Source organism: Diorhabda sublineata, chromosome X (genome assembly GCF_026230105.1).
Source record: "Diorhabda sublineata isolate icDioSubl1.1 chromosome X, icDioSubl1.1, whole genome shotgun sequence".
Lineage (NCBI taxonomy): Eukaryota > Metazoa > Arthropoda > Insecta > Coleoptera > Chrysomelidae > Diorhabda > Diorhabda sublineata.
In genome coordinates, this window is record NC_079485.1 from 12686490 (window position 1) to 12703293 (window position 16804).

Sequence of the window (16804 nt, forward strand, 5' to 3'; positions counted from 1 at the left end):
AAATAAAATTGTTCAAATTACAATACAATCCTATTGGCTATAAGACAGTTTTTAGAGGTCTGAAAATAAGAGCTTACATCAATATAAAAGTAATCAAAGAACGAATAATCATTGGAAGTTTTCCAATAGAGAAAATAGATGTTTCTTTGGAATGGAGAGTTTTCATTAATTTATTGGGTAGTTTTTTCAGATATTGGATCGAGCAGCTTTAGGATTTATTTCCTCTGCAATATAGAGTGTCTTGGTACACGCAGTGTTGATATGTACATGAATGGCTCGTTAGTGTACTCAAATTCCGTTGCAAATTTGATGAGCATTTGGATTAAACATGAAGATATCGGGTATGTACAGCTGCGGTTGTATTGTCCCCTACCATCAGTTATTTAATAGGTAAATAAGTCCAAGTTTCATAAAAATCACAACAAACCTGGAAACAGCGACATGTGGAAAATTATTAAAGGTCTTGAATAGGTTGTAGTATGGTAGTTACCTGATAAGAATAAGGGATTTATAATGCTAGACCATTATTTTTATGGATTATCTTTTTTGGCTGCTGTTAGTAAACAAAGTGGGAGTAGGATAATTTTCATTTTGCTCCACCGTGAAACTTTTTCAAGAATATTCTACCAAGTTACATTCGTATATATATATATATATATATATATATATATATATATATATATATATATATATATAAAATGCATCTAAATGTTCTTGATTTTAGGTCTCTTCTGTTTCAAAATTAGTTGTTTTGATACTTTTTAAAAGAAAGATAAATTTTGACGTTTCGACTTTTCTTTAAGTCCTTAACAAAATATGATATTGACACTGACAATTTGCTTATTTATATTGATCTATAGATCACCTCATGAATATCAAAATAAGAATAAAATCAACTTTCCTCCAATAAGAAAAATTAATTTTTTCTTTGGTTTCCACATCTCAAATATATAGCGGTAATAAATTAAATTTATTAGAATTCATAAAATAGAGCTATAAATTTGACTTAAATTATTCAGATCTTTTTTATCATTTATAGCTTTTTCGTTCTTATGTGAACCATTTCTAAAAATGCCCTTTTTCGTGTATTAGATTCCGTTTCAAGAATTTTTGAATCTTTATAATTGAATTTATGTTTTTTTGATATCTCATGGTTCGTCAAGGCAGTTCTATTTTTTTTATCATATTCATGATCTTTTAGTCTATTTTCTAAATACTGAGATGTTTGCCCTATGTAGGCAGCGTCACAATCATTACAAGGTACTTTATATATAGTACTTCTTTTGTTTTTTGGTGTTTTAGATTTTAATTTAGTGAAATGTTTGGATAATGTATTATGTCCTCTATGACCTATACTAATGTCATGTAAGGAAAATTTTTTATGTTTTGATGTTTCGTTTCTGTTTTGTTTTTAAATTGATTGTAGTATCTGCTCATCCTTTTCTTGAAAGTACAAAAGACAAAGAAACATTTTTGTTGTCAATTGGATGTCAATCACGACCTTATATGATTAGAATTAATTATGATTGGAAAAGTGAAAAAATAAGAGGCCATAAGCAGTTCACAACAAAACGTATAGTATTGTGCATTTTATGAGGCTCCCGCGAAAAATGTCACGAAACAAGATATATATTTTTTGATAGTGTAGTGTATGACGAATCTAACGCTATCCTTCTTCATAAGTATTATCGATCAAAATCTAAAGAAATTTGAGTTCAACGTTTGCCTCTTTAAAATGGATTCCTATGAGAGCCATAGTTAAATTCTTTGATTAAAAATTAAATCAAAACTGCCGTGATATATGAGTATATAAGTAAATTTGATTACTAAGAAATTAATCTCTCTAATGGTGTTAGACGTTATAATGGTTATCAAACAAAAATAAGAGTTATTAGCCAAACATTGTTATAATTCAACACATATCCAGTAACTGAGCGGAAATTAAGAAAACGGCCATATTACTTTTGTCACTCAAGGAAAGTGCACGAAATTTAACCACATTTTTATAGTTTCTTTTTGATTTTGGCTCATTACAATCACAAACTAAATATATTTCCCTGTAACAAACAACTATAATAACCGATGCCATTATAGACTGGTCGTTATTCATATACATACATACTGCATATACTATTAAAGTATATGCAGTCGAGCAATACTCGACGCTTATTGGCTGTTTGGATGAAATCAAACGAGCGACTATTTACTCTTAATAGAATGTTACCGTTCATTTTTTATGCTTAATAATTCATAATTAATTAATCTAAGATTTTTAAGCATAAATACATGCGGAATTAAAAAGAATAAATTTTAATATTAACGAATGGGTACTGAACAGAAAGCGCGAATGGGACAAACACATAAATAGAATGAGCGAGGAAAGAATAGTTAGGATAGCACGAGAAACCACCACCAAGTATGGGAAGGCCGCGAAAAAGTGATAATCTTACGAAGGTAATAGGCATGCTGCGAAGAATGAACAGGCAATTTGCCTAAAATGGAGTAGAAAGAAGAAATTTTAATTTCAATATGACTAGTTTGGTAAACGCAGGAGTTTCCTTAAAGCGGCGTCATCCTCTGAGACCCTTTTACTTTGTAATATTCACTGGCAATTTATTTTACGATTTTTAGCTGTAGTGAAACTAATAACAATTTTCACATAAGTAAAAGGTTTCTTTTCCGTGCAACTTACATATTTTCTTCCATCCAAAAATCAGTCCAATTATGAAATTTGATGTGTCTAGTTACATCCTGCAATCATAAACTTCGCTTTAGGGCCAGCAAGTCATTAAGAAAATGTTACGTAGAAACTGCTACCATACTACTCCTGTACCCAAGATAGTCAGTCGACTTTTTTATTTGGAATTTCATACATCTTGAATGTCACATTAATGTGGAAGAGCCATATGATGTCTATGTTTATGTTTTCAAATTATATAGCAAAAGAAATAATATTTACAATAACAAATCCCTTAATTAAGTTTCATCTATAAAGCGATAAACTTATTTTCAATTACATCCGGATAGAAACGTGGATTGGAACATTAGTGAGTCTGCAGTTTAAAAAAATATATATATTTGATATTATTGTTAAATTGATATTGTGATACTATATACGAGTATAATAAATAATAACCAATTTTTTGTCAAAAATAATTTAGAATAGTTATGGAATACAATACACAATGAATTTCAGTATTCTTACAAAGTAGTTTTGTTTATTGATGTTGAGATTTGAACCGTTATGAAATGAATTTAGTTCAAAATAAAATCTATCTCCTCCAGTTATCAGTCATACAAAGTTTGTACTATAAATTAATATATAAAAGAGTATTTGAAATCCATTCAACGTTGTTATAATACGGTTAACTGGAGCTCTCAACAACTCATACTGATTACTCTTTTTACTCAAATCATCTCATTTCATTCAAATCAAGTCCGAATGAAGTAAGAAACTGCGTACTACAGTTCGGTTGAATCGAAGTTAGTAAGTAAGGTAGGGCAGCGGCAAAGCAAGGCACCATCGTGTTTATTATTCAATAAATACATTGATCCAATTCCTGTTCCAGTGCCCATTCCCAAGCGTTTCATTGTTTTCAATGAAAAATATATAGTAATATACTTGCGTGTTGAAATTACGAAGAGAATTTAATTATGAAAAAATGATAATTAGTAAACAGACATTTTGTCGATAGGAGTGAATTTAATGAAAAGTGAGTTCCTAAAATGTACAATGTTTATTTTTATGGTTTAATGAATAATAAAAAGTTATCATGACCAAAATTTCACTACCATATGATCAATATAGCGCTTTAACTATAAATAACTCTAATTTCAATAATTCATTATACCAGTTTTCAGAAAATACTCATACCCACTAATAACTGATTAAATAACGCAAGTTTAGGATCTTTTTAGAGGTATCCTGAGGATTAACCTCAAAATTCAAGACAAGCAACAAACAGCATATCCTTTACTACTTCTGGCTAAAATAGCGAGATTGGAAAATTTGAGATCTAGAAGTAAGTTCATTTAGTACGTCAATTTTAGGACCGACATAAATATTTCATATATCGTTATGAAACAAATTACTGTGCAAGAATCTTATCAATGGCTAAAAACTATAGAACAACAATCAATTTCTCCTATTTCTTCTTGATTCTGCAGGTTTCTGGGATAACAATCAGTTTGTTCAACTAGGTTAAAAAATTTCCTCTATTCCAATAATCGAGAAATTGTAAAAATAAACTTAATGTTATATAGTTTAGTTTCTTTTGAGTATCTTCGTAAATGCGCCACTCTGTATTTAATTTTCTGAAGAGGTGTTTTCATATAGTGATTTTGCAATTGCCATTTCATATCTATACTGATTTACTTTTAGAAAAATGAATCAAACTATTCATAAGGACTATGGCGTAATATGATATTTACCATACAATATGTAAAATCACACGACTTCTCTTTAATAAATAAATCACTAATTGTTATTATATTATCGTGGTCATTTAGGTAAATACTGTAAACTCATATTTCATTATAGAAATATTCATAATAGCATTTAAATTATTTGTTACAGATATGAAAGCCCAATAGGGCCCAAAGGGCACAGCATGAGTAGTCAAGATGAAACCGCAAGCCTTTTAGTAGGCCAGCCGTCGTTGACGAGTGCTTCTTCTCCGGCCAACTGCTCTAAACCAGTGCTGATGCGTCAAGAATGTACAACGTTTTTAGTGTCTTCTCATCATCCTCAGTTGTCTGTTTTTTCTGACAGCGAGGAAGACGGTTCACTGTGCTTGGAAGAAAATAGCACTAGATCTGTTCCTGACATTGAGTTACATTGCAGGTAAAATAAAAATACTTTTGATAGGAGTTGACAAACCATATAAAAATACCCCTAAGAAAGATTTAAATATTTAAACGTGACCAAATTAAATATTTATCACTTAATAAGTGCTGATTACATGTTTCTGGGACAGCCTATGTCTATAAAGAACAGTTTTACTAGACATATCTTGAAAAGAGTTTAGAATATAAAGTGTGCAATATCTTTCTGGATTTTTATTGTTAAAATTAATGCATAAGAGGCCATAGTCATAGGTATATGGACATATAATATTTGTTATTAAAACTAAGCTATTACATTAATATGTACCAAGCATTTTTAATTGGAGAAAGAAGAACCTTATGTATTGAACCAGTTAATTTGTTATTGATAGTTAGCAGCAGGTATTGGAGCATCCTTCAACTTATTTATAAGAAGCATATTATTTCACTATTGGAGCATACGCCCGCTTATTCATAAGAAGCATATTATTCCAATATTCACGTCAGGGTCATATATTCAAAATACGTAGTAATTAACCGAGTAGTTCCTGAAATTTTGTCTTGACATTTTTTAATGAATAATGTCACGACAGCAATACCGAATAAAATGCTTCCAAGGTGAAGTTATGTTATTTATAGATACTTTGTTTATAATGTTGATAGGTGTGTATACTCATTAAAATCCTTTCACAAAACTACTATTTTCGATCCTTGTGAAAGTGATAACAATTCAGAAGAGATCGATTGGAAATGAAACTCATACTACCAGTGTTGTTTAATAGTCCTGTCAACATAGTTAGAAATGAGTTATTACCTCCTTAGGAGTACACCGATCCATATTAAAATTTTGCTCACGTGCTCATTTCACTTTACTGAACAATATGAAATTTGGGATTGTGTGTAATCCATTATTTCAAGTGATATACAATAAATTGTGAATGTAAGCCTCTTTCATACTTCAATATTGTTTGAATATTGATCTTGATGGGTAAGAGGGCGAAAGGTGGTCACTGAAGCATTGATCCATTTTTCAATTTATTTTAGGGACTTACGGCATAGGTAATCATTTATTTATAGAGTCTATATCCAAAATATTTTTTACATTTTCACCAAAATTAACTACCAAAATATGAAAACAGTTTCTTTTGTTTGTCACGAAAAACATGAATAAGTTTCACAAAATCTAACAAGCACATGGGATACGATAGTAAATGTATTTTACTAACTTATATAAAAATATATTCAATAATATAAATCACTTTAAGCTTATCTTTAACTAAGTTTTTGATTTTATAACCACAAAATATGTGAGTTTACGATTTTAACGTGACCGGCATTGCCCACTGACCATCATTCCCCCATCCCTACCCTTAAAAGCCACCCCTTTTAAGAAAGTATGTTTAAAAGTTTTAATTGGTATTATCATATCTATCAATATAAATTTCACTATCAGATTATATTCTCATAAAAATTAATATTAAGTAACATCTAAAATATCATCTACTGAAAAAGCAATTAATTGTCAAGACGATTTATCAGCAAAAAAATATAAAATTGATTCATTGGAGCTAGTTTCGTTGGCCTTCAATTTCCTAGTCGGTGAAATAATGTGGATATAATGTACAAATCCACGTTCCAGCTGGAGAATATAAGATAAGAGCAACACTCCAATATACATGCAGGTATATTTTCTCTGTATTTCTTTATCATTCAAATGGAAAATGAACCATTATCCATTTCGTATTTGTCAAGTTCCATAATTATAGATATTTTAAAAAGATGTGATGGATAATAGACGTGATAGGTATTTGTTAAAAAATTAAATGAATAGACATATCTTAAGTAATAAATTGAAATCAGCTTGGCTAGTTTATATATAAATATATGATCTTAATCATAAAAATCACCTACATAATAATACTTATATTTTATCGAGATAATATATATTGTAGAGAAGGTATACACACCAAAAATAAACAGTCGTCTTAAGAAATGTAGAATATTGATGATATTTTTACATTCACTTTGATTTGTTAAAGCTATCGAATCACAAAAAATTTTTAAGTAAAAAATAGGACAGTCTTCACAGGAACAAGAAGAAATCACAATTAGTAATCCCGATACTATTATTACCAAAACGGATATAACCTATCAGACAGATATAAACAGCCATTTACTAAAGTTCCAGATTACATAGATATAATGTTAATTAGTATCCTAATCAACTCTTTTGAATAAAATTTTGGAGAAGATAGATGACAAATTTACAATACTCTTATATTTTCAAGTTACTTTGAGCAAATTAATGAAATCATCGGATTTATCATTAAATAGGAATTGATTAGTTCTCATAACATTAGCTGGTTCTAAAATTTCACATACAACACAAATTTTCTGATACAACTGCGACTTGGGTTACATTCGTCCAATTCTGTTTCGTTTTAAATAAAAATTTATTATGTCAGAGAGCCTCTCTTGAGAGAACGTATTTCTTTCAAAAACAATAAATTTAGAAAACAATTCGTTTGGTAGCTTACTTTCTAATACAAAACAATAACTGGATCAAATGAATTATCACAATAACAGATATAATGATGAAATAATAGCTATTGTTTGAAAATATGTCATACAATGACAATGATTTCAATTTTTAGATGAATCGAATGTTTTGCAAAGTACAGATAATATTAGGTGTATAAACGTTTGTACTTATTAGAGTTAAAATAAATAATTTTAAAATGTTCCAATTTTCAAATGGTAACAAACAAATGCGATTCAAGGCTCTTTCTGTTTAACTACGCACTTTTACTATCACTACTTGGGTCCATCGGCGCCTGGATGAAATGCTCTCACTCGTCCTATGGGCCAATGAACAGGAGAAATTTTATCGTCCTCCAAAGAAACCAATGAGCCAAGTTTTAGCAGCAGATGGCAATTTGTCCTCCATTTTTTACGCAGTTGCTTCAGATACTCAACTCTCTATTGGAATCACAATTGCTGATCCATAGATTGCAATTTCTGCCATTTATCAAAGTGATGTCCCATAATATCAGAAAGATCAAATTCAGGTCATAGTCAAAGTTCGTCCGATTAGAAAATGGGCAGGTGTCAGTGCTGTGTTATCATCGGGATCACATTGCGCACTGTTGACGGGATTTCAATATACCTTCAAAAAAATCTGAAATTCTTATAAGTTGAAGATGTGTTACGCAAAACCCGATTCAAATGAGGTTTTACACTCTTTATCCCCGCTTCCCAGAGACCCCCAAATATAAGGGGGTTAGTCGGAACGAAACGATATTTTATTTTTTCTATAATTAAAACTTCTTCCCCTTCTACTAATGAATCTGTTAAAATCCATTAAAAAGGCTGCAGTCGTAAGCTCTGACACTATACGGGGTTATGCAAATGAAAAGTAAGAAGGCCCTCCATAAACAACATTTTCAAAAACGGAAAAGCTGTTCACTTCATTATCAGGTAATTTGCCTTTATAAAGTTCAGAGATAAGGACCTAGTTAAGTGGCAGCTAACGCATTGATTAATTATATATTTGCAAGAATTCCGTGCTGAAAGAGACCAGTATTTTTGTATAATTTATTATTTGGCAAAATATGTTTATAATAAACCATCTATTAGAGAAGGATTGTATGAAAAAATTTTACTTTTGTGTGAAATTTCTTTTATTTTGAAAATTTATAGGGAAAACTTCCATTTGCACGCAATTTAATCGCAACATTCAAGGTGGTTCGAGAGAACTAAAATTTCTTTGCAAAACTTTCCAAGTTGTCTTTTCATCCAATCAGTCAATCTGGACATATCCTCCATAATTTGTTGTTCAGTAAGTTCTCTAGACAGTAGATCAGCTGGATGATGTACTGAACGGACATGATTTCACATATTCCCAGTTTTCCGTCAAGTTTTGAATTTTCTGCTTCCTATTCGCTACAAACTGCTTACATCGACTGGCATATTTTTTAATTTAAAGAAATAGTCGAATCAGTCTAATAATAAATACTGTTGAATTTCATATTCAACTAAACTGTGACCTTTTTCAAAAAGTAAGTAATCCAGCTCCCCAAAGTTTTAAACGTGGTTGGGTTAATGGAGCTACCTTTGATTTTGGGCATAATAATTGACTTATATTTTCCAGAGGATGGTGAGCATCTCATAAAAATACACCAACCTTATGCCTTTATGGAGTCATGACTGAGCCCATGAAGTTAGGTACTAATATACTTTGATGTTGTTGTATGATGTGGTGTTATAAACTCATTTCATTCACCAATACAACATAAAGTTTTGGCTAGTTTTCAGTGACATCAACTGGTAATTCCTTATTCAAATCCACTGTTCTTCTTTAAATAGTTTGCATTATTAATTTGGCGTTTATAATCAGTGGACCAAGAAGTCCTTAAGGATCATATATTTGACATATATAAAGAATACTACGTTTAGTCCATTGAGATTTCTAACTAGTTATTTCCATAGTAATATTGTATTGTACAATATTCCTTGAAGGTTCCCATTATAGACCTACAGTCTTATTTTGTACTCCTTTTTGAAGAACAGCTACATAGAAATTATCATTCATATAGAAATGCTTTGAAACGTTGACATCATTGCATATCCATTTTTATAGTTCAAAACCAGATGATGCTGAAACTTGATAAATATTTCTTTGCATTTCAATGATTTCTGATTTTGAATAAGATGATTTGAAATCACGTCACGTCTTATTAGTTCTGCAATATTAAAAATATATCTTGTAAGGATGGGCTAACATATTGCACTCATTTATGGATCAACCTGAACTTTGGGTCGAACCGTCAAAAACCACACGATATTTTATCATCAGCCTAGATTGTTTGATTGAAGCATAAAGTAAAAAAAAATTCCTTCTTCGTTAGTCCGATCAATTGCAGACATATGATTTAATATTTGATTTGGATTAATTTGTTATCTAATAAGGCAAATCTCTGAAGTGCCATCGTTTCGAGTCTCCTAATTCATGGAGCGAATCGTTGAAAGATATCTTTACTATAGACTTTCCGGAAGAATAATTTTCAATGTTTCCTTAAATCTTAAAATATTCTTCAAATATTTTTGTTTTTTTGAAAGCAAGTAAACGACTCATTCCACATTCCAAACGGTTTAAGAACAAATATCCTGTTATCACCCAACCAAATTTTGTATTTTGTTAGATAAGCATGTCTGGACCAAACTTTTTCGCATAGAAAGTAAAATGAACCAAAAAATATTAGATCCTACAAGTAAATCAATATCTTTTAAAAAATGAAAATTTGTATCCGCCCTTGAAATATTTGAAGGAATTTTAGAATATTTTTATTGAATGAGTTTTTAGGTATTTTTCCGATATTTTGCGGAATCACATGAATTAATCGTCAACTTTATTGAATTGTTATTTTTTTGCTAAAGCTTGTCCTACTCCTTTTTCTTGATTAATTTTATTGAGCGGTGAATTCAAAATTTCACACAGTCTCTCAGTGACAAAATTGCTTTGAGAAAGAGGGACCAAAAGTGGACAACAAGAATCGTTTTGTTCTTATTTATTAAACGAACAAGAGAAATAGATAACAAAATCTCCGTAGTATAATTCTTAGTGGTAACACCGCTACTCGCTTCTCTGGCGTAATTGTGCAATGTGGTACTTGGATAGGAGTCGGCTGTTCTTCCAGCTCACAGCTAATATCTGATGTATTGCAGGCGCCACTATTGTACCTAACACCGTCGGGCTGGTGAGAATTTGCACCAGCAGAGAATTGTGTAGTTTTCGATATTTGATACACTTCTGTAATTTACATTTTCAAGTATGAGATGAGAGTTCAAGTATAGTTTTAATTTATTTGTTGCCAGTATTCTATTTAATTTCCAAAATTCTCCACATCTATAGATTGGATAATCTTTTCGACAGAAATAACATTTCAGTTTATTCTCATTAATAGTAGTAGCGCAACGATTTTGACTCGTACGGAACATTCCTTTAATAACCATATCAGCTCTTAATCTTATATCTAATTTTACACTTCTCTTTCAAGAAGCTATCAAATTTCGAGTTTATTATATAAACCAACCAACTGTCAGTTTCTGAACCTAAACAATTCAACGAACGAAAATATTTTGTTACATTATCAAATAAATCAAATAATATATCAAAAATAATAAATCTGTGTACGATTTTTTTGTAATCGATGGATGATCAAAAATAGCTTTTAGATGATTCTGAATTATGAAATTTTTATTTTGAACCGCTCTTCCACATCTGCCAAGCAATTGTATAGTTGCATGTAGAGACCTCTATAGATTTCATTACTTGTATTTCTAAACTAGAGCAGGGTTCGGCAGACTGCGGTTCTTTAGTTCTATTAGAGAATATTATTGATATTAAAAAAATATTTAGAAATCGTTCTGAATCTATTAATAAAGATCACGCATCGATTCTACCTCTCAGCGACTACTCGCTTTTTTTCGCCTACTCCCCCGTGACACACGCTTCATACGTGCATCTTAAGAACTATTTGGTGATTTTCAAAAATTTGAAAGAGATTGCCATTGTCCACAGTACAGATAAAATTTCTTATAATGTGACATATTTGCAGGTGGAAGTTATTCAACTTATTCAATTTTGCCTGATCACTTGATATTGACAAGTGATGCGACATAAAAAACACGACACAAGTTACTCTTTTTGTCAGATATATGTCTACCCAAAGTCCAAAAGAAGAACATCTAGGATTTTTACCGCTCTAGGAACAAACCAGATGGGAAGATACAGCGAATGATGTGCAAAAATGCAGAAGACAATGACATCAATTTATATAAAATCGTTTCAATAGCAACTGATGGCGCCAGAATATATTATGTCCTCTATGAACTATACTAATGTCATATTTATTGAAATAGTTCGATAATTATTGGGAAAGTGCTTTTACATATAGTATGATTCATTTTGTCAGGATTAATGTATTTTCTGAATTTTTTTATAACCACTTGCTTCATCTTCGAAGGATTCAAGATGTTACAAATAAGTTCCGAAAATTCCAGAAGCATAAGTTTCGAACTAGTACCAACGAACTGTATAGTAACTTCGTTATCGACGAATTAGATTAGTGGGAAGTAAACGTGGAGTAACTGCGAAATCTTGAAATACTCTTAAAATATAAAAAAGACCAATGGTATTGTTACATATTTTCAATAAGTATATTCAAAACTGAATGATAAAATTATATAAGCATTGTGTTAGCTGTTTTTGTATGACAACTATTATGAAATACTGCCTTTTTCTAAAACCATTTTTCATATGATCGATCACCTCGATTACTTAAGATATAGTCCAAATCACAAACTATTCAAAAAGAAGTATTTTATATTTAACAAAGTATTGTTTGATGAATGGGTCTATAACTATTTTGATAGCGTGTTTCTGTTAATGATGGGATTAAATATAGCAGTTTTAAGCACATTCAAAATAAGCATTAGTTTTCATTATATGAATGACGTACGTTTTTAATATAAATATGATTTCCATTCAATTATGGATCGATTCCTCAACTATCTAAGACATACTCGTATGTATAAGTATTCAGAATTTCATTCCGTTCACTATTTTTATCTTGCATCTTTACCAATATTTTTTGTATATTTTCAAGATAAATTTTGTCTTCTTCTGTTGTGTCTGAAGATGGAAAACTTTTTTGTTAGCTTCACTCAGTTCTGAGAGTATTCAATATTCTAGATCGTTCAATTCTGATTTGTATGGTACTCTTGAACTTTTCCGGGTGCTTCTTTTCCTGCAAATTTTTTATAATTGTTACATTGGGAATATCTGAACAGCTCAGTACATCGAAAATGGCAATAGCAACTCAATGGTTTGCAAAACATGGAGAGGTCGTTGGAAAACGAAATGTTCATACTTTCATACTTCCATATCGACTACAGTTGGTGTTAACTCCAAGTCTATAACATGAAAAAAATCAACTTCGGCAGTACCACTATTGACTAGCTTGGAATCAGGAATGCTATCGTCTTTGATGAATAAGGAGAAGATCAAGATGAACATTGCATTCCTCGATTTTTGTTAAATAACATGATCCCCGAATTTCTCCCCAATTGAACAAAATCTAGACAATGTTAAGAATTTCACAGCGTCCTTCTCAAACTCTGACGTACCTTCGACATGATGATGGGGTGTAATGAAATACCCCTGTAGAAGATTGATCACCTTATAAGTATACATAAGGAATATTGGAGCTTAAACACATTATTAAAGATGGTCAGCGAAACTTACATTAGTCTCACCTGATTGGATTAAAATCTTGATAATTTTCATACAACGAACTCGCTGATACGTACACCAAAATACCGAAATAGAAAAATTTTGAATTGAATATCAGATTTCTATGTTATAAAATTACGTTTTAATGTTAGAAATAAATATGCTCTGAAAGCACTTTATATGCAAATTTTTTATATTATTATTACAAATGTCAAATTACTATAATGGTATTTTTGTTTGTATACTTAAAATGTTTCAATAGAGACAAGTAAAAATCATAAGAAATTTGTTGTACAATGCTTCGACATCCGTTGAAATAAAAGGCCGTGGTAGAAATCAATAATGTGTTAAATATTCAAGTGACAACTTAAGCCCACCTTAAATTGAAAGTAGGGATTACTTTCATGGTGAAATATAAGCGTATATGTATAAAGTTATTCCCCTAAAGTATTAATCTCGTTGTCTAGACAAGAAATTAAATCCAAAAATTAGTGATCGTTAGTTGAGGATTCAATTTTTTTTAAACTTTTCCAACGTAACATTAACAACAAAAGTTGATTATAAATTTACAACTACCATCTTATTATTATTCTTAGTTTTGTATGTGACCTTCCACCATAAAAGAAAAATCTCATTTTGAATATCATATATTAGAAGAGTTATTGAATAGTCTAAACAACAAACACCTTTGTATGTTTTAAAATATTATCAAATATAAACTCAGTATTTTACGGGAGAAATAGTTCCCTCAAAAACCGTGACGGTAATAGTTCTTTATTTGCACTGTTGGCTTGTAATAACCAGGAGAAATATAACCTCTCGACCGTAATTTCAACCTTTGGGTTTCGTTAACAGAGGGTCATGCTCTCATAGGATATTTCATTTAATATTCATCGTAGCTGAAGGAAAAATGTGCATCGTTGGAATACGATAATATTTTGTTGATTATTTTAATCAGTAGTCACCTATTCGAAATTATTTCAGAAGAAGTCGAAATTCATGATAATATTTATCATCACTATATTTCCATATATTGAATTAAACAATTAATATTCCAAAACTAATTACTGTTCATTATTGTCTTTTAATAAGTTTCCATGGAAAACTTTTACTTCCTGTGCTAAATTATAGAACTGGTTTTCTAATTCCATTCCATTTCCTTTTCCCAAATTGTTTTTTAATACTTGTAACCTAAAAACCTAAAAGTAAAATCTTCTCTATATTTTCTTAAACCAATTCTTGGCTTGCTCTGATCTGATAATCAATTTTCCTCTCTATCATTTTCTTGCATTTCCGATAGATGTAAGCTATATCTTTTGGTTTAGTAAATTCACTGGAAGTAGTTTGTCCTCAACTATTTCCTGCTTGAGCTATTATTACTTGTTCTTTATACTCTTTTGATTGATTACTGCCCGCCATATAATATTTTTCCATTATTTGTTTTGTTTTTCTATTGAAAACAAATGTATATCCTTCGATCACCATGTCATAACCTAGGGTTTTTAATAAACTTATGTTGGGGAAATTACGTGTTTTTTTTTTTTGGAAAGCTAAGTTTAATTAAGTTGAAAACCTTAAGTTTTCATGCGCGTCATGACAACGACAACTGAATTTTTTTGAATATTAAATTAAGCTGAGCAAATATTTATATAAGCTGACCAAATATCAGCGAATTCTTCTCGATCGCGAATAGGTGGAATTTTTAATTTTTTTCGTATATTTGGTGGTGAAATATCTGAATGACCTTCAAAAACTTTAATCCTAAATAAAAAATTTTCTATCGGTGACCAATTAATAAGTCCAACTGACCTGTTATGACCAATTTCTGATCTTTTGGTATAATTGGTCAATTTCACTCATAAATTGATACAAATTTTAATTTTTGATAATGGTTCTTACTTTTATTACTGCACATCAGTATCAAAAGAATTTCGAAAAATTCTTATTTATTACGCAATGGCATCAAATTTTGAGAAACTGCTATCAAAAACTCAAAGCGGAAACTGCCACAGTCGCTGGATATTTCACATGTTTGAAATGTGTGACATAACAATTTTCCCGCAGTTTCCATTATTACAGTATTACAGAAATCAGTATTTTTTGATAATCTAAAACTTAGTTGTCTCATATATTTTGGGTCATTTTTAAATTTTTCCAAAAAACTCTTCAATTTATTGTATGTTGTGGTTCATTGCAGTGAAGTCCTTGGAATAAGGTCTGATCTCCTAATAATGTTGTCTGCATTATTAGGCTGCTTGCCTGTCACGAATGGCTCTATCTCCATTCTAGTAGTAGTTTCCTTCCGGTAATACATAGCAGTCCCTGGATGATGGTCGGAAGAAGTCTGTTCTGTGTCTTTTAACTCTGACCGGTACAGGGATTTCCCTCCCCTGCACCGTAAACTTATTTGAAGTATTGGACATCTTCATAACTCTTGCAAGAGCCCTGTTGGACGTTAATAGTTATTAGGAATCAACTTTATTCGCTTCGCGTGGTGGATCTAGGGTTGGTCTTTGTGATTCTTTGAAATTTTCTTGATTTTAGGTCTTTTCTGTTCTAGAATTAGTTTTTTTTAATAATTTTTTAATAGAAAGATAAAAAATGACGTTTCGACTTATTTCAGTATTTTTCAAAATATTTCGAATGACTGAAGATAGACTTATTTCTGATCCAAGTTACTGAAATTTAACTTTTAATTTGTTCAAGTATTGCCTGTAATTTATATTAAGGAGCTCAATCCAAATTCCTTCTCATGGGAAACTTCGGACTTTTCATTATTAAATAGCAAATTTTCGGGAGATCCATCTTAGATATTCATTTCTAATTATTACATCTGAATAGACTGAATCTGATTCATAATGATGCGTACTATGGAGCAATTTTACAATAAAATCTTATTTACAAGGGCGGTTTAACAGGAGTGTGACTTCTATTTGAAAAATTACTCTATTGCAAAATAGTATTTTATTTTCCAGCTCTGCACACATAGTCCAGGGAGCTTTCAGTTTAAATAACCCCCTTCGCCTGAAATCACTCTCCATCAAGCTATTTTCATGAGTTTGGAAACATATCACACAATTCGGCAAATTTTTTTCCAACAATGGTGGACGATCGGGCAAGCATATTGATGTAATAAAACAACATTTTTCTTCAACGGATGCGGTCATTGACCAGTTATCATTACTCATTTTATAAATAATCATTTAAGATTAACAGTGGGATTCCAAAACACTGATGCCAAAATCGCATATACTAAAAAATGGTTTTTGCTTCATTGTTTTGACTGAATTTTTCTCGACGAAAACAATTCACTATCTGGCACCTGACAGCATATTCACAAATAACTGTTACAAAATACTGCAAACCCGTTTGGTTCAATTATTGATTTCATTATATCATGTGCTTTTTTTATTTGACGATCGACAATGACATAGGGCATAGGGAAGATCTTCGATGACTATTGATTATTTCCAAAACTTATATTACTACTATTCGAAAAATGTGCTGAGAATTTATTGAAGGAATAAATTGAATGCGGTATTCAGATTGGAATAACGAACGAAAATCGACCAGTTATCTGCAGAGCTGAACCAAGTAACATTAGAAGGAATAAATTCAATATACTAAAGTCTAAATGAAAACTAACACACATATGGGGCAAAAACACCGAATTGTGGCTTAATTATG

General features: G+C 30.7%; 1 protein-coding gene across 1 annotated transcript in view; it reads left to right on the forward strand.

The window, feature by feature from the left end:
• The first annotated feature begins 256 nt into the window (after positions 1-256).
• The window catches only part of LOC130451133 (small conductance calcium-activated potassium channel protein), a 110853-nt gene continuing 94305 nt past the window's right edge, over positions 257-16804 (forward strand). Inside the window, exons 1-2 of the mRNA XM_056789951.1 lie at positions 257-341; positions 4577-4843. Coding sequence (XP_056645929.1) covers positions 262-341; positions 4577-4843 — 347 coding nt within the window. The 5' untranslated portion in view covers positions 257-261. The remainder of the gene's footprint in view (positions 342-4576; positions 4844-16804) is intronic.